The 23,540-nt window shown below is 44.6% G+C and overlaps 1 protein-coding gene and 1 pseudogene across 2 annotated transcripts in view; both read left to right on the top strand.

Moving 5' to 3' along the window:
* LOC147582430 (uncharacterized) overlaps positions 1-22,210 on the top strand; it is a 79,658-nt pseudogene extending 57,448 nt beyond the window's left edge.
* HK2 (hexokinase 2) overlaps positions 22,084-23,540 on the top strand; it is a 63,207-nt gene continuing 61,750 nt past the window's right edge. The window contains exon 1 of one of the 2 annotated variants that reach the window (XM_086700759.1): positions 22,084-22,620. In XM_086700759.1, the coding sequence (XP_086556885.1) occupies positions 22,558-22,620 (63 nt within the window). In that variant the 5' untranslated portion in view covers positions 22,084-22,557. Of the gene's footprint in view, positions 22,621-23,016; positions 23,157-23,540 lie in introns of those variants that run through there. The other variant, XM_086700760.1, reaches the window with a different exon arrangement.

Genomic DNA, 23,540 nt, shown 5'->3' with positions numbered 1-23,540 from the left:
AGTCTTTGCTTGTGTGAGTCAAGGCATGTCCAACAGCACGATTTCTCTTTGGACTCGCGCCTAACTAGTCCAATCAAGCCTCAGATGTCTGTTAGACTCAGAATTCAAGTCCCATTCCAACATATCTCTGGAACTCTTAGTTATGGTAAACAAACCTCCTTATGGCCCAAATCTCTTTAAAAACAAACAAAAACCTTCCCATGCTTCCCTGATATCTGGTTCTTTCTGGAGAGCACTGGGCTGTTCATTGACCAATTCCCATTTAGGTGGTGGAGGCAGGTTGTCAGAATTCTTCTAGTGTTTTGCTGCTTTTGCCCCCAAATTTTCCTCTGCCTTGTCTGGAGCTCTCTGTCATTTGGCGAAGTACCAACCTGTTTTTCCTGCGTGCTCTGTGGATCTTCTGCCTAGTCCTCAAGGTCCTAGAAACTCAGGTCACAGTGTTTTCGCCCAGTTCAAGTTCTGTGTCATCCTGGAAAACTTTAACTATGCAGTTGATCTACCCTATATCTGGACTCAAAGTTCCCTGATCTCATGATTGATTTAATAGATCTATTTTAAATTTTGTATCTTACAGAGAATGTACTGTATTATCTGGCATTCCTGGGGGTATTTACCAGGAAGCAGAAGTTATCACTGTTCTTCAAACTCTTTCCTAACATAGCACTCCTCCATTGTCTCCTTTGTTTTTCAGAAACCAACTCTTTTTTTATTTCTTTTTATTAAAATTAAAAAAATTTTTTTAAATTTACATCCAAGTTAGTTACCATATAGTGCAATAACCATTTCAGGAGTAGATTCCAATGATTCATCCCCTATGTATAACACCCAGTCCTCATCCCGACAAGTGTCTTCCTTAATGCCCCTTACCCATTTAGCCAAGTCACCCACCAACAACCCCTCCAGCAACCCTCAGTTTGTTCTCTATACTTAAGAGTCTCTTATGTTTTGTAAATTTTTTTATGTTTATTTATTTTTGAGAGAGACAGAGACAGAGACAGCACAAGCAGGGGAGGGGCAGAGAGAGAGGGAGACAAAGGATCTGAAGCAGGCTCTGCACTGACAGCAGGGAGCCTGAGGTGGGGCTTGAACTCATGAAGTTCAACATCATGACCTGAACCAAAGTCGGACACTTAACCAACCGAGCCACCCAGATGTCACTAAAAATTTTTTAAAAGTAATCTGTGTTTCTAATGTGGGGCTCAAACTCACATTCCCAAGATCAAGAGTTGTGTGCTTTTCTGACTGAGCCAGCCAGGGGCTCCAGAAACCAACTCTTTTGAGGATCATGCCATCTGATTCTACCACTTTGTCTCATCACTGACATCAGTGTGACCTGGGTAGTCACCCAGAGCTCCACACTCAGAAGAGTCCCCCAATTGGTTTAATGATCTACTGTTGCTATCTTGAAGCTTTTGTTTTTGTTTTTGTTTTAAGCAGGTTTTATATCCAATGTGGGTCTTGAACTCCCAACCCCGAGATCGAGAGTCACATGCTCTACTGAATGAGCTAGCCAGGCACCCCATCTTGAAGTTCTTAATAATTTTGTCTTTGAATTTTTTTTTTCAACGTTTATTTATTTTTGGGACAGAGAGAGACAGAGCATGAACGGGGGAGGGGCAGAGAGAGAGGGAGACACAGAATCGGAAACAGGCTCCAGGCTCCGAGCCATCAGCCCAGAGCCTGACGCGGGGCTCGAACTCACGGACCGCGAGATCGTGACCTGGCTGAAGTCGGACGCTTAACGGACTGCACCACCCAGGCGCCCCAATAATTTTGTCTTTGAACTTGTGTTTAGCAAGTGAAGTCCAATATGTGAACATGCAACGTGTGGATCTGCCATTCCTCACTGCCTCATGTGTATTGCACTCATGGTGCCGCATAAAAAAAGGAATTTGGGGGACACATGATGTGTGGGAGTTCTGTGAGACTTAAAATGATGGGGCGCCTGGGTGGTGAAGTCGGTTAAGCGTCCGACTTCAGCCAGGTCACGATCTCGCGGTCCGTGAGTTCGAGCCCCGCGTCAGGCTCTGGGCTGATGGCTCGGAGCCTGGAGCCTGTTTCCGATTCTGTGTCTCCCTCTCTCTCTGCCCCTCCCCCGTTCATGCTTTGTCTCTCTCTGTCCCCCCAAAAATAAATAAACGTTGAAAAAAAAATTAAAAAAAAAATGAATACTAGGTAAGTCTGTTATTTCTGTGTCTGAATAAGTGGGATTTTTATAGCCCCACAGGCCACACTTCCTGTTACACTAGAACTTGCTTCAAATGCAGGAAGAAGATACTTTAGGGAGCAAAAACAGTCAAGGACCCCTAATCATATCCTTTCTTATTGTATCAGCCAGCCACTTATTCTGCAAATGATGACGCAGAAGGAAAGGGAAAGATCAGGAGACCCACAGTTCCTTTTCTTTCCAGTCCTTCCTTACTCCTTGGGAAGACTAAGGTAGAGAATGTTGGTAGATTGATATGTACATTAAGAAGTAAAATAAAAATGGGTAAGTTACTTTTATTCTGGTAAGAATGTGTTTGTGAGAGGGTTTGTGTCAGGAAGGACGCATGGCAGAACAGGGAGAGCAATGAATACAAACTTAAGTAGTTTGGACCAGATTTTGTGGGTAGTGAGTCTTGATCAGAACAATGGTATGGTTAAAGCAAGCAAGCAAGCAAACAAACAAACAAACAATTTCAGGTGATATGGGTGTGGGAACAGTGGCTCACATTAGGACTTCTGAGGGTGGGGGAGGATTGGAGTAGGGCACTATCATGAAGGGCTTTGAGTGATAAGCTAAAGGTTTTAAGTGTTATCTTTTCAGCTAGCGTTTTTTTCAAAAGGTTGTAAAGCAGTAGAACCCTTTTTACTAAAATAATCTTAGCAGAAGCCCAACATATCAAGCAGACACAAGCAGCCACCAGGTTTGCCTGTCTTGGAAGCCACTGGTGGAGGTGACGGGGATCCAGACTGGAGGGGGAGAAGGCGGAAGAGCTGGGGTCAGGGTTAGAAAGAGATGACGAGGGGTGCCTGGGTGGCTCAGTTGGTTGAGCATCCAACTCTCAATTTTGGCTCAGGTCATGATCCCAGGGTTGTGGGATCAAGTCCTGAGTCAGGCTCTGCACTGAGCATGGAGCTTGCTTGAGATTCTCTCCCTCTCTGCCCCTCTCCCCTGCTTGCATGCACTCACATGTGCATGCTCTCTCTCTAAAAGAAAGAAAGAAAGAAAGAAAGAAAGAAAGAAAGAAAGAAAGAAAGAAAAAGAAAGAGAGAGAGATACTGGCTTATGGAGGAGGCAGCAGAGATGAAGGGAACAAGGTGGACTTGAAGAACTTAGCAGGGAGAGGCAATAGGCAGGGGAGGGGAGAACCCAACCTCAGGCAGGATGGAGGAAGGAGGGGTTTTGGTGTGGTGGGATGAGGCTCTTGGCTGCCACCAGGGAGCAAGACTTAGAAAATATCTGGTCCAGCTGTGTGACCACTGTCACAGATAGTCATTCCTGCCTGTACCCCTAACTTTGTTCAGTGCTGGGACTTTTTTGATGAATTTGTGGAATAAACTTTCAAATTTAGAGTCTTATGAGAATTGTAATACTATGTTCATACAGTCTGACAATCTGCAGAAGTAAAAGGATCCCTCCACTTGGGCTGTTGGGGAGTTGGAAGATCCAACTGGCCTTGAGTCCTATTACATACACCATGGGTGCCTGACTGTCAAGAATTGTGAAGGGTTTGGGGCGCCTGGGTGGCTCAGTCGGTTGAGCGTCCGACTTCGCTCAGGTCACGATCTCACGGTCCGTGAGTTGGAGCCCTGCATCAGGCTCTGTGCTGACAGCTCAGAGCCTGGAGCCTGCTTCAGATTCTGTGTCTCCCTCTCTCTCTGGCCCTCCCCCCGTTCATGCTCTGTCTCTCTCTGTCTCAAAAATAAATAAATGTTAAAAAAAAATAAAAAAAAAAAGAATTGTGAAGGGTTTGAGATTTTACTTTACTGCAAGCTAATAAGCCTGCTTCATGGATGCTGGCAGAAGACACAAGATTCCTGTGTCAGAGATAAAGCACAGCTTATTACTTATAGCAAGAGCAGTAACTCAAGTAACATCACTTTTGCATTTGTTCCTCAAACCTCAGTTTCCATAGGGTAATACATGAAAGGACCAGGTAATGCTTGCGCAGGTAGGGGACTGCATTATAAGAGAGGAATCCCAAGTTTGGGGAACTTGAATATTTTATAACGGACACTAAGCCTACCTGAACTTTGCCTTGAAGGGAGATGCTATCTTTATTACACCAAACAGTAAACAAACTTGCCAGTGCTCTAGAGGGAGACATTATCTCTGTCTTCCAAGGTGGTTTGCTATACCAACATCCTTGAAAAGATAGTCTCAAATAAAGTCAGGTAGTCCTCTGACCCCAAGATATGCAGAAATGCCAGAAAAGTGTGGAGAGTTATTTCCTAAAATGACAAGGCTCTGATAATGATGACCTGGAGGGATGACAACATCCCTTCACTCCCTATCTCTTTCCTCCTGGACACTATTAGGCAGTTGAAGAGAATAACCTTCCTTTAGGAAGGTTTAGGTTTAAAAGGTCCTTCTTTTTTTTTTTTAATTTTTTTAATGTTTATTCATTTTTGAGACTGAGAGAGACAGAGTGTGAACGGGGAAGGGTCAGAGAGAGAGGGAGACACAGAATCCGAAGTAGGCTCCAGGCTCTGAGCTGTCAGCACCGACGCGGGGCTCAAACTCACAGACCGTGAGATCATGACCTGAGCTGAAGTCGGAAGCTCAATCGCCTGAGCCACCCAGGTGCCCCTAAAAGGTCCTTCTAACCACCAGTCTTGTTCCTTTATAACCTAGCCAGACTGAAGATTCATACTTTGGCACTTTCAGATGAGGATGAATTGTGGCAATAGCCTGCAAGATGGGACCTGGAACTGTAGTTACTTCAAGCCAGTTCTCTAAAGCGTATATCCTCAGCTCCTTCAGAGGCTGGAAGACTCAAGCAGAGGCTGCATTTGTTGTAGTGGTTCAGGCCTGTACACTGAGGGAAACTAACCTCATTTCCATCACAGTGACTGGCTGCAATGGGAATCATTATCCATTACTATAGGCACCTAGGTATAGATTGGATGTCATGGAGCTCAACTTATGGCAGGTTGACTAGAGAAAAACTTAGCTCAGGACCCATATTGGGTGTGACAAACCAGCCCAAACAAATCCTCCCTATTGAAGAGTATGAATGTCATATCCACAGACGGATGCTGGCATACCCTTGGTAAGCAAAGCTATGGGTCATCCAAATCCAGGATTCACTGGAACCCAGGAAAACTAAAGAGTTAAGGATAAACAGATCTTGCATGCCCTCACATTCCCTTGTACCGTCATCTCTGTTTCTGATCTATCCTTGAAATTTTGTACTGTAATATCGTGTCCTAAGATAATTAAAAGGCCTTTTAATCAGTGTGTGACTAAACCCAGAGTCAGAGGTAGGGAATAAATGAAGGATTCCTACATGTGAATGAGCAGAGATGCTGGGAATGAGGCATTATGCTCTAGCCAGGACACCACAAATACTGAGTTGATCAAGCATCTGCTGGTAAGGAGAGAAGTTAGCTTCACTGTCTGCACGGTTAGAGACAAAGGTGAAGACTTGTTGCTAGCTGCTCCTGAAAAACTACGTGGTGTGGTCCTCAATGTATGGGAGACCTTGAAAAATTTTCAAGCACATTAGAAAATAAAACTCCTTTGTGCATACTCCCTCACTAGGGGATCTCACCCTTTCCCAAGTCTTTAAATGCAACCTTATATTGGGGTACCTGAGTGGCTCAGTTGGTTAAGTGTCTGACTTTGGTTCAGGTCATGATCTCATGGTCTGTGAGTGCAGAGCCTGCTTCAGATCCTCTGTCTCCCTCTCTCTGCTCCTCCCCTACTAGCACACACACTTTCTCTCTCTCTCAAAAATTAATAAACTTATTTAAAAAATAAAATAAATGCAACCTTATGCTAACAACTCCCAAATGTATCTCCAACCACATTTCTGATATGAACACAAGCTCATAAAACTGGCTACTTGCCATCTCTACTTAGATTACCATAATTATTTCAGCTTAGCGTGTCCAAAATGGAACTCGGGATCTACCCACTAATCCACTCTTCCCCATGTTCCCCTGTCTCAATAAGTGGTACTGCCCATTTGCTTAAGTGAGAAACCTGGAGTCATTCTTCGCCTCTCACATGCAGCCTACTAGCAAGTGTTCTCACTTCTATTTCCAAAACGTCTCTCTACTCCATCTATTTGTCTCTCTTTCTGCAGCTGTCATCTTTGACCAAGCCACTTTCATTGTTGGCCTGGTTGACTCAATGGCCCCCTAACTGGGTACCCACTTCTACTCTTTTCCAACCCATGCTCCAGATGGTAGCCAGAGTGGCTTACAAGCCTTATACATTGAACCATGTCACTCATCTGCTTAGTATTCTTTAGAGTCTTCCCACTCAATTTAGAATAAAAATTCCACTTTCCTCTCATGGTCTCCCGTATTCTCCATGAATCTGAGGCTCATTTCATGCCTCCCTTCCTCTATGCTGCCCTCATCAGTACTTCTTGCCGCGGCTTGTGCTTGCCAAAATGTTTCCTATTCTCATGCAGTGAGTATGCTTTCCCCTCTCCTGCAAGGCTTTTTGGTCCCAGTCTGCCTGGTTGATATCTGGGGATGCCAGTGTTTTCCATGTGCAATGCCCCTAGAGCTGTACATCAAGGCAGCCCTCTTTCCTGACCACACAATTATATTGGGCTGCCAGCTTCTCACTCTCAGAGCAGATTTTTTACCCTCATATCATATGTCATAATTTGTATCACATACTTATTTGGATTTTGCTTTTTAACTGTCCATTTCCTCCCCAAACTGTAAGCTCCATGAAGGTAGGGATCATGTTTGTCATGTTAACCACTATCTCTCTGGGCTTGATACAGTGCTTGGTGTTGAATGAATAAATGAATGAATGAATGAATGAATGAATGCAAGTCTATAGGGCAAGTGGCACAGGGTGATAGGGGGCAGGGTAAAGACAAATCAAGCAGCAGCACGGCACCAATACTGAGGGAAGCTTGAAGCTAGAGGGCACGGTATGCTGAGTGCTGCTCTGAGAGTCCTATCCCTGAAAGCTCTTAGAACTGTGTGCTGATCGTTTTCTAAGTGAGGATAAATATTAACATGCTATCATTACCCTGAATGTGAACTCAAACTATGCAGTGCTAGTTGAAGGCTTCATCTCATGACATGATCATCAAACACACAAAATGAAGAGAGGTCGGTAGTCTCTGCCTCAGTCACATTGAACCCTTGCCTTTTCACCCACTCTTTATGCCCCCACTCCAAACCCTGATATTCTTTGCCTTCTCAAGCCACTGTGTTCTGCCTCTGCTTTTTATCTATCTTTTTTTTTTTTTTTTTTTTTTTTTTGGTGCTCCCTTCTCAATGCCCAGAAGGCTACCCTTTCTTTTCAGTAAACTATATTCCATAGGGGTCTCAGGCATTCTGGACCTTGACTTGTTGTTGAGTCGACAGCCTCTGTGCTCCCATCTTTCCCTTTGGTCTAGCCAATTATCTTGGCTAGAGAGCCCCTGCTGTCTGCCTGCCCCCACTAATCAGCACGGACTCTCACTGATCCCTGTGTCATGTTGGCAATCTGACACCTTCTCTCAGAGGCTACACATAGCGATCTCTCAGGAGGGAGGGAGATCCACTCCTCAAGCTCCTGTGGTTTGAGAACATTACTTCATTAATAAATACCTAGAAAAACCAAATTTCTGGTTTAAAACAGACCCTTTCTCTACAGTTTATTTCTCCTTCCTTTTAAACTTCCTTTTTATTTGTTTGTATATATAGTCAACAGATGTTAGAACCAAAACATTTCTGCTGAAAAAACGTAGCATTTGATATATTTATTTGTTATTGTTATTTAAAATTTTATTACATTTTATAATGATGCCCATGCTATAAAATTGAATTGGTATGAAAGGTAAACACAAATGTTAAGTTTCCCTCCCATGTCTGCACTGCCTCACTTCCCTCTAAGTTTCTTTCTTAGCCTCCTGGAGATCTTACATGCACTTACAAGCAGGCATGTGTTTTCACTCTCCTCCTACCCCTACTCTACATTGTTCTGTATCTTGCTCTCTTCTCAAAGTGCCGTGTTCTGCATCAATAATCCAAAATCTCCACCACTTTTTATAGCTGTGTAGTATTCCATTACTTGGACAAATCATAATTTACATTAATAAAATACACATATGATGTCACATATATTCAAGTATATTTGTGAACACATTCCTAAAAGTCAAAGGACATTTTTAATTTGATAAAGGTTTTCAAATGATCCTCTGGAGAAATTGGTGAAGACACCTCTTTCCATACATCTTTGTCAGGTTAGTTTCTAAATCTTGCAATGTTGTCAGTCTGTGAGTTGAAGAATGCATTGCCATTGTGATTATCATTTTTCTTTTTGTAAGTGATCTCAAGTATTTTTTCATATATTTAGAGCACTTTCATATATTTATAGTAAAAATACATATTCATGTATTTTTTTCTGTGAACTCTTCATATTCTTGCCCCCTCCTTTTTTTTTTCAAATAGGAGGATGGTCTTTTTCTTATTGATTTGTGATTTATTATTTATGTTCTAAGGAAGTTTATTTATGGTGGGTTTGTCTTGAGGAATTAAAATTTTTTTAATGTACCTAAATCCATCTTTCTTTTGAGGTATCTGGGTTTTTGTGTGATGCTTTTAAGCTTTAATTGGTGATTATCACAAAAATTTTCCCAAGATTTTTTTCTAATAATTTAATTTTTTAACATATAAATCTTTGCTTCATCTGGAATTTATTTTGCTATAAGCAGTAAGATAAGAATCCAAATTAATTTGTCTGCCCAGATGGCCACCCTGATGTTGAACATTTACTAGTTAATCCATCTTTTCCTTGCTAATTTGAAAAACCACCCTTAGCATATTCTAAACCCTTCGATGTCTCTGGGTCTGTTTCTGGGCTTTTTACTTTGCCCACTGGGGTCTGTCTGTCTAATCAAGTCTGGCTGCGTGTTTTAAGCCTTTGTGCTTCTATCTTTATGTCAAAGGGGTTGCAACAATATTTTAGGCTAGTGTTAGGGGTGTTATTCATATCTGGCAAAACTAACTGGGCCATATGGAGACTGAATCCTTAATCCTGGCCTAAATCACTCTTTATTTAGTCCATTGCCAACTATAACAAAAGAGGTTCTGACATTAAGGGGCAATGGGCCTGGGAAGTCTAGACGCCACATTTTGTTCTCAGTTAACCCTCACAACCACCCCCATGAAGTAAGGTGTTCCTTAGGTTATTTTGGTTGCAAGAACTGGGGCTGGTTCAAATAATAAGGGATGCTTTATTTTCCTATATAAATAAGAGGGACATAAATGTCAGCCACCTCCTCAGGAGAAGCCACACCATAAGACCTTATAGGAAGCTCTTTTATTTTATTTTTTTCCTGTTTCTTTCTCTCTTTTTTTGATAAGCTGCTTATCATTTTTGTGATTTAAAAACATAAGCATACAAGACTGATTTTACAAGGTTGAATGCATGCATATTTAAGGACCTATGTCAAACATATTAGAGTGCTGACTTATGACAAGGATTGAGGAGGAAAAAGAAATCAGTATCAAGGTTGAAGGGTTACAAAAAATGAAAACAAAAAGAAATAAACCACGAGTAGAGGGGCATTTAATGGGCTGATGAGAGTGTGCTATGCAGTGAAGATCAGTGAACCATTTGCATCTGAGATCCTTTAAAGACTTAAAAGTCAAAATGTAAGACTCCAGGCAGAACTCATAGTTGCGTGGACTCCCTGAGACAGGGCTCGGGTTGTTGGGTGGGTTCCGAGGCGACTGAAGAGAGCTCGGAGAGGCAGTGGCGGGCTCTTCTCAGAGGAAGATTAGGAAGCACAGGACAGCCACATCTCATGGACACTTCACTCATGTGACTCACAGTGAGGTCCGGGGGCATGGCCATTGCCTGGCAGCTAGTCAGAAATGCAGAAACTCAGGTCTGACACCAGATCTGCTTAATCAGAGTCTGACTTTTCACAGGATCCCCAGGTGATTAGACTAAATCATTAAATTTTGAGAACCTCTGCTCTAGGACATTGTTTGGGAAGTGGAAGGTTGCTTTGGATCCAGTGCAGTTCAGCCTCCTGAGCCACCTCACTGTCCCTCCACGGTGGCCATCACAGCTTTGACTGTAGAGCGGAAGCAGTCCTCAGTGGTGACAAGGTTTAGGATGTAACCTCAGAGCACAAAGAGGGTGGAGACCACTGGACTTGGAAAAGTCAGGAAGCTGGTGAGGCTAGGGCATTTTGTAATTGTCCCTAGGGTCACTGAAGTCTCCCAGGATTCTGTAGGACTTGGAGAAGAGAGGAAAACTATGATCCAGGCACCCAAAAGGGCAGTGAAAGAGGAGGAGTGACCAGGATGTGAATTTCACAATGAAATGTGAAAAGGCCTGGGGTGATCCAGCTGGTGGCCATGAGTCTTACAGGAATGGACCTTTTGCTTAAGGATAAAAGCAGCATTGACACTGGGAATACCAATATCACCTCCCAACCCTCAGGTCTGAGGTGTGGGAGAGGAGAGGCCTCTAGAGGAGAGCCAGGGTTCAGGTAAGGCCCAGAGGTGAAGGGCACACTCTGTGGAGAAGCTAAGGATGCAGGGTAATTTGTTTGGTGCAAATCTGGGGCTCCAGAAGGCACACTGTATTGGGATGTGAAAAGAGAAATAGAAAGTTTGGTTCGAGAAATACAGGGAGGAGATGGAGGACACAAATGACTGGACAGGGGTCAACATGTGGGGAATTGTATCAGTCAGTATACAGTAGGCTATCCTGCTTCAACAATGACCCCAAATCTAAGCGGCTGAAAGCAACAAAGGTTATTTCTTGCTTATACTACTTGTCCATTATAGGTTGATGTGGAATCTGCTCCATGTCATCCTCATTTAGGGATCCAGGATGACGGAGGCTGTGTGTCTGTTCTTCCATGATAGCCAAAGCTCAATTCTTTTGTGTGTGGGCTTGTTGGAGTTTTCATTGACCAAAGCAAGTCACGTGACCACATCTAAATTTAAAGGGACAGGATTGTGCAAGTCCATCCTATCATGGACTTAGAGGGAGAACTAGAAATATTGGGTGGCTCGAATTAATGATTACCACAGGTAGTGACTAACTTATAGGGATGTGAGACATAGGGTGAATTAACCTGACTTTAAGTTTCAGAAGAGAACTCTGGGATAGTTATGTTGGCGTGCAGACCTGCTGCTGTCCACTGGAGGGTGACTGAGTCCTGATGACACCAGAAGTCTGTGCCCATTCCATGGGCATGAATTAGTTCTCAATATATTTCCAGAGGCTTAGTAATCAGAAATCTACACACATATATACGGTTCTTGGGATGGCATGTCAACCCTGCTCTTTGCTCTAAAAAGTTGGTCTTTGTAATTAATGGTTTTGTTTTCAAGCCAAAGAGATATTGGACAAATAATTGTCTCAGCAAAAAACAAAGAACAGGGATATATTGTTCTTCTGGGTATTTTAGCTGATACTTTAATCTTGACTCCCTGAACTCCCATGTCTCCTTCAGATACCAACCAATGTTGTGAAAGGGAGCAGCCAGCCTCACATTTTTCCTGATTGCTAAAATCCATCTGAAAAGATTTAGAAAAGTTCATTTAGAATGTTCTTCGACTGGCCAGTGAGCAAGTATCCTGTGGCCGTTTTGAGTGCCTAGCCTTCTAGTTCTGCAGAAACATGCATATTAAATCAAGAATGTTAGGGGTATATGGCAGTGGGTGAAAAGGGTGAAGAAAGTCAAAAGGTACAGACTTCCAGTTATAAAATAAATATCATGAGGATGTAATAAACAGCATGGTGAAATACTTAATAATATTGTGTTATATTTTGAAAGTTGCTAAGAGAGTAGATCTCATCACAAGGGAAGAAATTGTGTGGTGGTGGGTGTTAACTAAACTTATTGTGATGATCATTTTTTTTTTGCAATATACACAAATATTGAATTATTATGTTGTGCACCTGAAGCTAATATAATGCAGGAAATCTATGCTCGACCCCAATACCTATGAAGCAGCAATGTAAGGAAGATTGTTAGCTGCCTAGCACATCCTTTCTTCTCCCTAAAAAAAACCCTGATATTGTTTGTGAGCCATCAAATGACTAAGGGAAGGGGACCCCATCCTCAGCTCTAGGGCTGGGCCCTGATTAGTCTCAGCCAGGCTGTTTCAGTCCTGGCAATACTGACATTTGAGCCTGGTAATTCTTTGTTGTGAGGGCTGTCATGTGTGTGTTATAGGATGTCGAGCAGCATTTCTGCCAGTAGCACCCTGACTACAGTTGATACAAGCAAAAGTGTCTCCAGACCTTGTCAAATATCTCCTGGGAGGAAAAACCACCCCTAATTGAGAACCACTGGTGTGAGCCAACCATGATAATCCTATTCTTCTTTCTAGATAACTAGTGTAAGAGTGGGTGTGTAACCAGGCGCCTGGATGGCTCATTTGGTTAAGCATCTGACTCTTGGTTTCGGCTCCAGTCATGATCTTAGTTTGTGGGATCAAGCCCCGCTGTTAGCACAGAGCCTGCTTGAGATTCTCTCTCTCCTTCTTTCTGTCCCTCCCCTGCTTATGCTCTCTCTCTCTCCAAATAAATAAACTTAAAAAAAAAATGGGTGTGTGACCATTTGGCTAATGAGATTGGGGGAAGGAAAGCTGCTGAGGGTGGTGGGTTGAGGAAATGTTTTCTTCCTTACAAAAAAGACCCAAGAGGAGATAGTCCCTTTCCCTTTCTCTGGATCTTGTAGTTTGTGGCTGAAACCCGGACATGTTTGTAGCCGTCTTACTACCAGCATGAAGATGAAGCCAACTCAGGAGGTGAGGCAGAGCCAAGAGATTCTCAGAGAAGTATGGCCAGAGCCTTGATGCACCCAGCCAGGAGTCCAGTCCACCATTGGGGTGGCTTTTCATTTGACCAACAAATATGTTTTTGTTGGAGTCAGAGTGTTCTGTTCCTTGCACCTGAAACCATCCAACTGGCAGAGAGAGAGGTAGGGCCCTCACTCATTCCTGCTGGGACAAGGGCTCTCTTAAAAGTAATACATTTCCCATCACTGAAGTGACAGGAGGTTAGGAATTTAATTGGGTTTTGGCAAGTTGATAAGAAGAAAACTGAGCTCCTGCTGTCTAGAGGGGAAGAATGAGGCATCTATAAAGATAAGGACCAGATACCACGGGGCCAGGAAGGAACAGATAAAAAGATCAGAGAAGTAAGTGCAAAGAGATAGTGCTTAGTAGGTGGAGGAGTCAGATTTAGATGCAAAACTGATACAGGTTCAGGAGATGTTCCAAGCACTGAGACTAAAATACCCAGAGCCACGATGCAGTCATGGTTTTTGCGATTGGCTGCACATTGGAATCACCTGGGGAGCTTTAAAAAATACTGATGCCTGGGTGCCACCCCCGGACATCCTGATATAATTGGACTAGGGTGTGGCCTGGGCATTATTTTTTTAAGTTAAAATTTTTAATTTTTTAGTGGGTTCAGGTGTCTCACCCCATGTCATTTTTACTCTATTGTTTTGACTTTGATGCAGGCTGGTTGGGTCTGAAGACCTAGAGTGCAGTCTCACAGAACCAGCCAAGAGGGTCCTCGGCTTCATGCAGGATAGAAATCAAACTCAAGCCAAGAGGAAGTGAGAGCAGAGTTTATTGAATACATAGAGCGAGCTGATGCAGACAGGACATCTGGGAGACTCAGAAAGGAGAGTGAGTCTCATCTCTGCTTTGAGTCTGGGGTTTTTATTGAGGACTGTGGTCCAGTTCGTGTGTCTTCTCAGGCATCCAGGGACACAGATGAGTATTTAGGTGTCCTCTATAAGTCACTTATGCTCTGGAGCCAGGGGTCTTGGTGAGTCAGTGGTCTAGGAAAATGTTCCTGACAACCCTGCCTGGTCACTCCTTAGATGTTATCTATTGTGCTGGAAGCCTCCAAAGAAATCATTAACCCTTTGATGTTTACAAGGAGTACATACATTACCTGTTTCATAAGGTGTGTGTAAGGCAGGGGTGCAGGTCCTAGGAAGAACAGAATCAGGAAAAGGAGAAAAAAAAGCAGTTTTTCATGATGTCCCTTTATTTTATTTTTTTTAAGGTTTATGTATTTATTTTGAGAGAGAAAGAGAGAGAGACAGAGACAGAGAATCCCAAGCAGGCTCTACACTGTCAGCATAGAGGCTGATACGGGGCTCCATCCCACGAACCCAAGAGATCATGACCTGCACCGAGATCAAGAATAGGACATGCAACCAACTGAGCCACCCAGGTGCCCCTCATGGGGTCCCTTTAGTTTCCCAGTAGATTCTTTTCTTAATTTCATCCCATTTTTTTGTGAATACTTGTACCCGGTACAGATGACTACTACACAATACAGTCTTCTCCCATGCTTGTCTTCCAGTCATTCAGTTCCTCTACCTAGAGGATAGTTTAGAACTAACACAGATAATATGTTTATTTTATTTCCTATTCCTTTTTATCTGAAAGGACTTTGTATGCACACTTTTCTACATCTTCCATTTTGACTTAACTGTATCTTACAGATTATTCCATTTTAATACTTAGGGAGTATCTTTTTCTTTTCTTAATGTGCAGCCAAGTTATTCTATTATCTGGATGTGCTTTACTCTACTTAACCAGTCTTCAAATGATAGGATTTAAGTTGGTCCCAGTCTTGTTTTGACAAATGATGCCCCAGTGAATAACCTTACACAGCATGTGTAGGTATAGTTGTAAGAAAAATGGGCTCTCAGGGTCAATGGGCAGGTGTACTTGCAGTTGGAGAGTGTCAAGCAGACCTTATGGAGGCTGTGTTTTTCCATTAATAATGTGCTGGGTGAAACAGCATCTCTTTCCTCATGGTAAGGTGTATTATCATTATTTGATTTTTGCCAAGCTGATGGGCGAAAAATGGTCTATCAGTATATTTTAACTGTGTATTTTCACTATTTGGAGTGAAGTTTATACTTTTTTCATATGTCAAATAGCCATGTATTCCTTTCCTGTGAACTCTGTCTGTATTCTTTACCCAAGGGTTTTTAATTTTTATTTCTTTTTCTTATTAATTTGAAGAAGCTCTTTATATAGTAGAAAAATAAGCCTTTTGTATCTGATATGTATTTTTGTCTTGGTTGTCTTTTGACTTTACTCAATAGATACTCTTTTATGGGTCTTTTCTCTCATGACATTTAGATTTTCAGCCTTTCTCAGGAAGGACTTCACTACTCTGACATTAAAAAAGCAAATGAACAAGCTTCTTCCTGTGGTTTCCAGAATTTGGAGGATAGTTTTGTTTATGTTTCCATATGATGCTAGAATCAGCCTGTTTATTTTTTTAAAATCCATTACTTTCAGTTGGATCACATTTAAAGGCTACAAGTTTACCAGAGGAATTGAAATCCAGGGAAGCAACATTAAGCCTCCCTACCTGTTCTAGGCATCCTGAATTCCTTGTAATTTTAACTCCTAGACTTTTTGCCTTTTTGTTTACTATTACGACAGAGGAAAAGTTGCCATTAACATCTGCTGATTGTTTATATGGCATCAGGATTTGTAAAAGCTCTCCAGATGATTCCAATAGAGTGGATATATAAGGGCAGGAAGAGGGGTTGCAGGGAGGGCGGTTAGCTGTAATCAGGAAGGCATACTTTGTCACTGCCATTGTTTAGAATTGCCAGCCCATGGAGATAATAAAAACCCAGACAGGCTAAAGGTTTATTATTATTTATACACTCTCTACAGCAAGGTACCCCTTGTTGTCTGTCCCCAGGGCCAACGGCCCCCACCCCTCAGTATACCATTCTTCCAGAGAGCAGCCAAGAGTGAGAATCACCATTTTAGAGTCTTTCTTGTCCCCACCCCTTGCATTCAGTTATCTCTCATGTTCTATTTGAGCTACCTCTTACTTTTCTCACTTCTTTCACTTCCCCAACCTTTTGCCATAAACAGCGTAGAGGCTTTCAGCATCTTTCCTCAGGACTCTGGTCTCACTCTTCACCATCTGTCCTCCATGTTGCTTCTAGGCCAGGTGCTCTGACTTTGAGTGCCAACAGGATTCTAATATTTTCCTTTTTGTTGAACACTCCTTGCCTACCTGCCCAACCTTCCTCCTGTCATTCCCCACTGAGATCAGCTCTTTAGACCAGAGTGCTACATACCATTTGGAACAAACCAATCTCTCCCGTGTCCCAGAGACTCTGCATTCACTATTCTTGACGTCTGGATTTGTTTTTTTAATGTTTGTTTGTTTATTTTTAAAAATATTTATTTATTTACTTTAAAATACTTATTTACTTATTTATTTTGAGAGAGATAGAAAGAGAGAGAGAGAGGAGGGGTAGAGGGGCAGAGAGAGAGAGGGAGAGCGAGAATCCCACTGTCCAGGCAGAGCCTGATGTGGGGCTCGAACTAATAAAACATGAGATCATGACCTGAGCCGAAGTCGGATGCTTAACCAACTGAGCCACCCAGGTGCCTCTGGAATTTTTATTTATTTATTTATTTATTTATTTATTTATTTATTTATTTATTTATTTTAACGTTTATTCATTTTTGAGAGAGAGAGAGAGAGAGAGCATGAGCGGGGAAGGAGCAGAGAGAGGGAGACACAGAATTTGAAGCAGGCTCCAGACTGAGCTGTCAGCACAGAGCCCAATGCGGGGCTTGAACTCACAAACTGCAAGATCATGACCTGAGCCAAAGTCAGACACTCAACTGACTGAGCCACCCTGGCGCCCCGCCCCTGGGATTTTTTTAATCATTGAACTCTTCTTGCGTAGAAGACTTGATTATTATGAGTGATGTGTTTAAGAAACTGGTATTCAGGATCTACTGTGTATCAGTTTCTGAACTAGAGTCTTTGCATATTCTATCTCTTGATTTCCACTTTGCATATGAGGAAACTGGGATTCAGAAAGGTCCAAGGCCACACAGTGTTGTCATGCGAGCCTCAGCATGTCCTCATGCTCTTCTCAAATTGTTTGGGGGATATATAGCGCTATGGCTTTCAAGATGAGAGCATCAGACTCCATAGCTCTCATGTTTGGGATGGCACTGGAGGGGGGCCTCCTGGCAATATTTCCTATTTTCCTTATTTGCTGGGACACTGAATACATCTGTGGGCAGGGACTGAGTTACAGAATGTGTGTGGAGAGGGTGAATTATCCAGCACATGTCAATTTATTTATAATTGTTTTCCTGGTGCCATTTGGCCTACTACCTATTTTCTGTCTAGTTTAACTCCCGTCCAGTACAGATGTTCCATTTTTTAATTGTTTTGATATATTTTGGACTTTTAGGAAGCCAATTTCTCGAAGGGTCCTCTAAACTCTATCATGTAGCATATTCAGTGACTGCTGGGTGTGGTGGATGTTTATAAAGCTTTGGGCCCATCCAGCCCTTTTCTCAAAGTTAAGATTCCTGACCCTCAGGGCTGCTTTCCCAGCTTCCCTTGCAGCTAGGGCATGGGCATGTGGCTCAAGCTCTGACAACCAGCTGCAAGATGTCAATTTGGATGCAAATTGCACCAGAAAGGAGGTGCTGTGCAGAATTCCTTCTAGCAAGGATGCTGAGGGACAGACATTCAATTGTCAAAGATGGCTGTGGCCTGTCCTGGCTAATCCTGTGCCCAGCATCAGGGGTGTGGGCAGAGATGCCTGAGCCCAGTGGCCAGAGCAAGAACATTTCCACTAGCAGAGTCTGATGATATAATTTGGGCATCACTCTTGAATGGCAAGAGCTTGATTCTCTGGCCCTCCAGAAGATCCTGAAAGGGGCTAAATATACATCAGTTAACTATTTTTCTGCTTAAACTAGCTTGACTAGGTTCTTTTTGTAAATCTGACTGATAAAATGAGGTAGTTGTGTATCTTGTGGCTTACATTTTTCTGTTTTAACTGCTTTCAATGCCTTTTTTCCCCAATCTCCCAAATTCATACGTTATAACTACGAAACTATGAACTATGAAACACAAGCGATTATGGAAATAATTAGGGCCCAAAGTTAAAGACAACACAATGCAAGGTTCCAAGTATTTACATTCAGGGAAGGACCACCCTCAGTCTTAAAATCCTCCGCATAACCTCATCACTTATAACTTGCTGCAAACTTGATAAATCCTAATAAGAAAAAGAAATATTTGGGAGATAGAGATCTTTTGGCAAAGAGGTCCCTTCCCAGGACGGCTCCCTAAAGGCTGATGGCCAGGCTCGGGTCAGTCCTATGTGAAGCCTGATATAAAAGCTGACATTTGTGTCCATCATACCACCCTTGGCTGACTCTGTCTCTGTATTGCAGCTCTGTCTCTTCCTCTTCTGAAACTCATATAGAAACACATACATGTTTAGCTCTCAGCAATCAACCTTTCCATTCTGCACTAATTGTTTTATGTGTTGGTTTTATATCTCTGATTAAACAATTAATCCCTCAGGGGCAAGGACCATGTCTTGTGTTTCTTTTATATTTATTACAGCATTGAACAGACTGTCCTGAACATTGTAAGGGTTTGCTTAATAAATATTTGCTGATTGATTTCTCTCTTGGAGCTGTGGAGTGTAAATTAATGGATATCTCATGATCCTAAAATGTCTGTGAGTGTGTGTGTGTGTCTGTGTGCGTGAGAAGGGGAGAGAGAGAAAGAGAGAGAGGGGTCTGAGAGTTAATAAATCATAAACTCAAGGCATGGATTTTGGAGCTAGAAAAGTCAAAGACACAAGTCTTAGCCTTGTGAGCAAACCACCATTAGTTTGTCATGTATAAATTGCGGCTTATAACAATACCTACCTTAACTACCTCCTGGGATTGTGGGCTTCAGAAGAGATAGTTTGTATTTGAGATACCCTGTGATTATTACCTGGTCCACATGAAGTGGGACCAGAGAGGGGAGTTGAGAAGAGGCTCTAAAGTTAGTGTATAGAGAAGGGATAAGAGCTGACTTGACCCACTGGGTTTAGTCCCACTTGCCTGGGGCTAACAGGTTTTATAACACTGGACTATTGGGTTTCCAAGTATTTCCAGGTAGCAGGTATCCTCCTCTTTATCCTCCACTTCTAGCCAAAGGCATCAATTCTACCTCAGACTTTAAAACATCTAAACCTGTAGCCTGTTACCTTGTATCACTCCCACCTTGGTTCAGGCCCTGGTCCTACCTTACAGCTTAGGGCTCTTTCTGCCTCTGGTCTCTAACCTCCTCCCCCATGGCCCCCACATGGAGGACAGTTATTGGCCTAAAAAAGCAAATCTGATCACATCACTTCTCTATGAAGCTTTGTTGGATGTCTAAACCTATTTTTTTTTTTTTTTTTTTTTGGTATTTCTATATCTAAAGAGGGAAGCCCAGTTATGAGGCTGTTTCAGTCAGGTGAGAGATGTTGGGTGTGTGAACTAGGAAAGATCTAGAGGTAGAAAAGATTAGACAAATAAATATTTAAAACTATAAACCCTTTCTGTGTATGCATGTGTGTACTGTTATATAAAACATGAACAATGGTTATTTCTAAAATTTCTTCTATTCATTTAGATATTCAACAAATATTTATTGTGTGCCCACCATGTGCTGGGAACTATTCTAGGCACTGCAGATATGAGGGAACAACATAGATACAGGTCTTGCCTTCTAACAGCTCACTGTCTAGTTAGGAAAGAAAGAACACACAGAAAATCAATAGGAAATCCATCAGGACCATGTGAGTGTGACTGGGGGAACCACTTGAGATAAACTGGTCAGGAGAAAGTCCTCTGAAGAGGTGATATTTAAGCTGAACTTCAATGAGGAGCAAGAGTCAGCTAAACACAGATCTGGAGAAGGATATTCCAGATAGAAGAAAAACAAAGAGTAAAGGCCCTTGGATGGGAGAAGAGTTTGGCATTTTTGAGGACAACATGCCCGTGTGAATGCCAGGCAGTGTGCTGGGGAAAGTAGTATGGGATGGGGTGAAAAGGGAGCCGGGGGCTATATCATACCATTGTCAGGATTTTGAATTTTATTCTAGGGTTAGAATCCATTAGATGGCTTTGAGCCAGGGAGGGAGAGACACAGAATGGTTTATCTTTTAAACAGGTCACTCTGGTCCCTGAGTAAGAAGACTGTGTAGGGGTCATGATGGAGGCAGGCATAAATGGAAGCTGCGACAAAATTGGCTGATGTAGTGTTAGCACTGGCTGGGTTGTTGATGGCTTGGCTAGGAGGTATCCAAGGACATGGAGAGAAGCGATCAATTACAGGGTTTACTTTATGGGTCAGACTGACTGCTTGCTGATGGACTGACTGGATATGAGGGTGAGTGGCAGGAAGGAATTAAGGATGACTTAGGGTGGATGGTGATGTCATTTGCTGAGACAACTGGGAAAGGCATAGATTAGGGGAAAATAGTTGTGTTTGGCTTTGGACATGTTAAGTGTGAGATGTAAGTCATTCAGTGGAGGTGACAAATGGTTGTTGGAGAAATGTCTGGAGCTCCTGGAGAGCTATAGATTTATATCTGTGAGTTACCAGCATGTAGATAATGTAACAGTCATGAGGCTGGGAGGGATCACCCCGGGAGACAGCATAACCAGATCAGAGAGTGGAGGACAGCCCTGGAATATTCCAGCATTCACCAGTAGAGAAAACAGGGTCTGAGGAGCTGGAGGAACACCAGGAGGGTGGAGCTTCCTGAACTCCCACAGAGGAAGGTGTGTCCAGATATCTGGAGGATGTGGTCAACTATGCACAGGTATCACAAGAAGTGCAGTAAGACAAAGGTAGAAGTGAGATAAGAACACAGGATTTGGCAACATGCAAGTCGTTATGATGAGAATGACAAAAGCAGTTTGGGACCCAGGCCTGAAGTTGGCAAGGGTACATAGCTTTTAAGAAGTTTTGCTGAGAGGATGGATCATGGATGTTTTTGTTATTTCTGTCTCTGTATTCCAACCATGAACATTTAATACCTACATAATACTACAATAATACATACTTTGCAGATAGCACCCCACTCTTTGGGAGAAGGAGAAACTCCTCAGTACAACACGGAAGCCCTTCATCTCCCCTCCCTTGCTACCTCTCCAACCCCAGGCTCACTATTCTCCACAAGCACCAATCTGCTGTCTGCAGCAGTATGTATTTCATTCTCGCTAGCTGCCACCGCGTATATGACCTCCCACTCCTCTCAGCATCTGTAAGCCACCCCATCCCGCCCCACACACGGATTCGGTTACACACGAATCACCCACCCAGTTTCACCCACACGTCCGTCCCACAGATGCAGATAAAGCTCCTTTCCTGCTTTCTCCTTCCCCAGGCCCCTTAGAGAGGTAGGATAGGAAACTAGGGAAGAGAATTGGGCCTCAAAGTCAGGCGGGTGTGGGTTCCTTCCTGCATCTGCCACTTACTAGCTGTCTGACTTTGGGCAAGTCTCTTAACGGCTCGTGCCTCAGTCTTCTCATCTGTAAAATGAGGTTAGTAAAAAACACACCCTATCCGTTTTGCGATGCCTGAGCAGCAGCTACGGTGCCTCATTTTGCTTCACCGTTGCTCCCTGTTGAGCCACAACAGGTGAGGATTGAGATGCTTCAGAAATGTGACCCGGCACTGGGGGCCCCTCACATGACCCCGAGATACCAGAGGTGTCTCTCTCCCCGAACAAGGCACGTGCGGGCCGGGTGACCTGTCTTTCCAGTAGGCCCACACTCTGGATCTGTAATCACGCGCCCCCCACCCATAGCTGAGCCTGACGCGGCGGTGGCTCATGCGCCTTTCCGCCCCAGCCTCTAGCCACGGACCACACGTCCCATCCCTGCCGCCCGGCCCCGCCCCCTGCCCCGGGCGCGCCCCTCCAGTTTGCCGGCTCGGGTGTCGGAGGGGCCGCGCCCGCGGGCCGCGGGCGCGGATTGGCTGCGCCGCGGCGGCGGGCGGCCCGTGGGCGCACACACCCTCCCCGTGCAGCCAATGGGAGTGCGCGCGTCACTGAACGGGAGGCCCGCGAGCCGGCAGCGCCTCAATAAGCCACATTGTTGCACGAAACTCCGGAGCAGGAGTCCCGGGCCGCCGCTAGCGCCGCCGTGTCATCAAGCGAAGATCCGTGGGCAAGAGCAGCACGCGTGTTGAGCCGGAGAGGTCCGCTCGCTCAAGTGAGGCCGGACTGAGATTCTTCCCAAGTTGAGCCTTTGGTGATTCTGTGGTGAAGTTAGCGCCTTGGCGGCGGGGCCACCCCGACACGTCGCCAGGAGTGATTTTTGGGCGCCTTCTGGGAATTCGGACTCCCAAAACCTGTTTCTGGAGACCCTAGACTCTCCCGCCAGGCGTGCCATCGCCTTCTTTTTGTGCCGCCCGGATTCACTGCTCCTGGCCGGGCCGCCAAGCCCGGACACAAAGCGGTCGGATCGCGCTGCCCTCCGCCCCCGCACGCGCTCCAGCCTCGGTTTCCCAACTCGGCGCCGACGGGCCGCGGCAGGATGATCGCCTCACATCTGCTCGCCTACTTCTTCACGGAGCTCAACCATGACCAAGTGCAGAAGGTAGGCAAGCGCGTGCAGGGGCGGCTGGCTCGCTTCTGACAAAGTTGTGCGGTCCCCGGCCGGCCGCGGACTCTCCGTCTTGACCCTGCGGGGGACCGCTTCCACCCCATTCGGGGCCGTGGGTGCGGAAAAAGTCAGGGCTGCCGGGAAACTCCAGGGCGCGAGGAGCCACGTCCGCTAGGCACCGGCAGGCGTGTGCGCGCGTGCGAGGCGCCTGGGCTCGCGCTCCGCGCGGCTCTCCGCCTTCCTGACACCCTGCGCGCGCTCGCGCTTTTTTCTTTTCTTTTTTTTTTTTTTCTTTTTTTTTTTTTCCGCTGGAGGGGCGGGTCAGCCAGCACGTAGTCTGAGACTGCGGAGTCCACGTGGGTGGAGCCCCCCTTTGGCCGCCGGAGTTCCGGCGAGAGCACGTGTGGAGAATCTTGGCTGCGGTGGGGGAGGCTCCTCTGCCACGTGGGACTGCCAGGGGGCTTCCGCGCCGAATGAGCGCGTCTTGGAGACGTGCAGTTCCCCTCGGCGTTCCTCATGGCCTCGCGCAGGTGGGCTTGGGGAGAGGCCCCCTCCCCCGCCAGAGGGAGTTGGGACGGGGGCCAAGTAACTCCGTCCGCCGCACCCCCTCCCCGGAACTGAGGCGCCCGGAACTGAGGCCCCGCGATGGGCGTACATCCCCCACCGATCGGCCTCTGGACCGCCAGGCCTGGAGTGGCCGGGGCCCGCCTCCAAGAAGAGGGCCAACTTTGGTTGATACTTCTGGTGCTCCTAAAACTTGCTCGAGGAGGATCTCCCCCCCCTTCCCCCCCACTTTTCCGTCTTTTTAAGAAAAGTTTTTGTTATGTAAACGAGCTTATTCCTGCCTTAGGCTCCGACAGGTCTGCCTACCTAGTTCCCGGCAGGTTCATATTCTCTCTCTTCTCTCTCTCTCT

The sequence above is a fragment of the Puma concolor genome, chromosome A3 (assembly GCF_028749965.1).
Source record: "Puma concolor isolate L17-30 chromosome A3, mPumCon1.1.hap2, whole genome shotgun sequence".
Taxonomy (NCBI): Eukaryota; Metazoa; Chordata; class Mammalia; order Carnivora; family Felidae; genus Puma; species Puma concolor.
The sequence above is the reverse complement of the archived record's forward strand: the minus strand, read 5'-3'. Positions and strand labels throughout refer to the sequence as shown.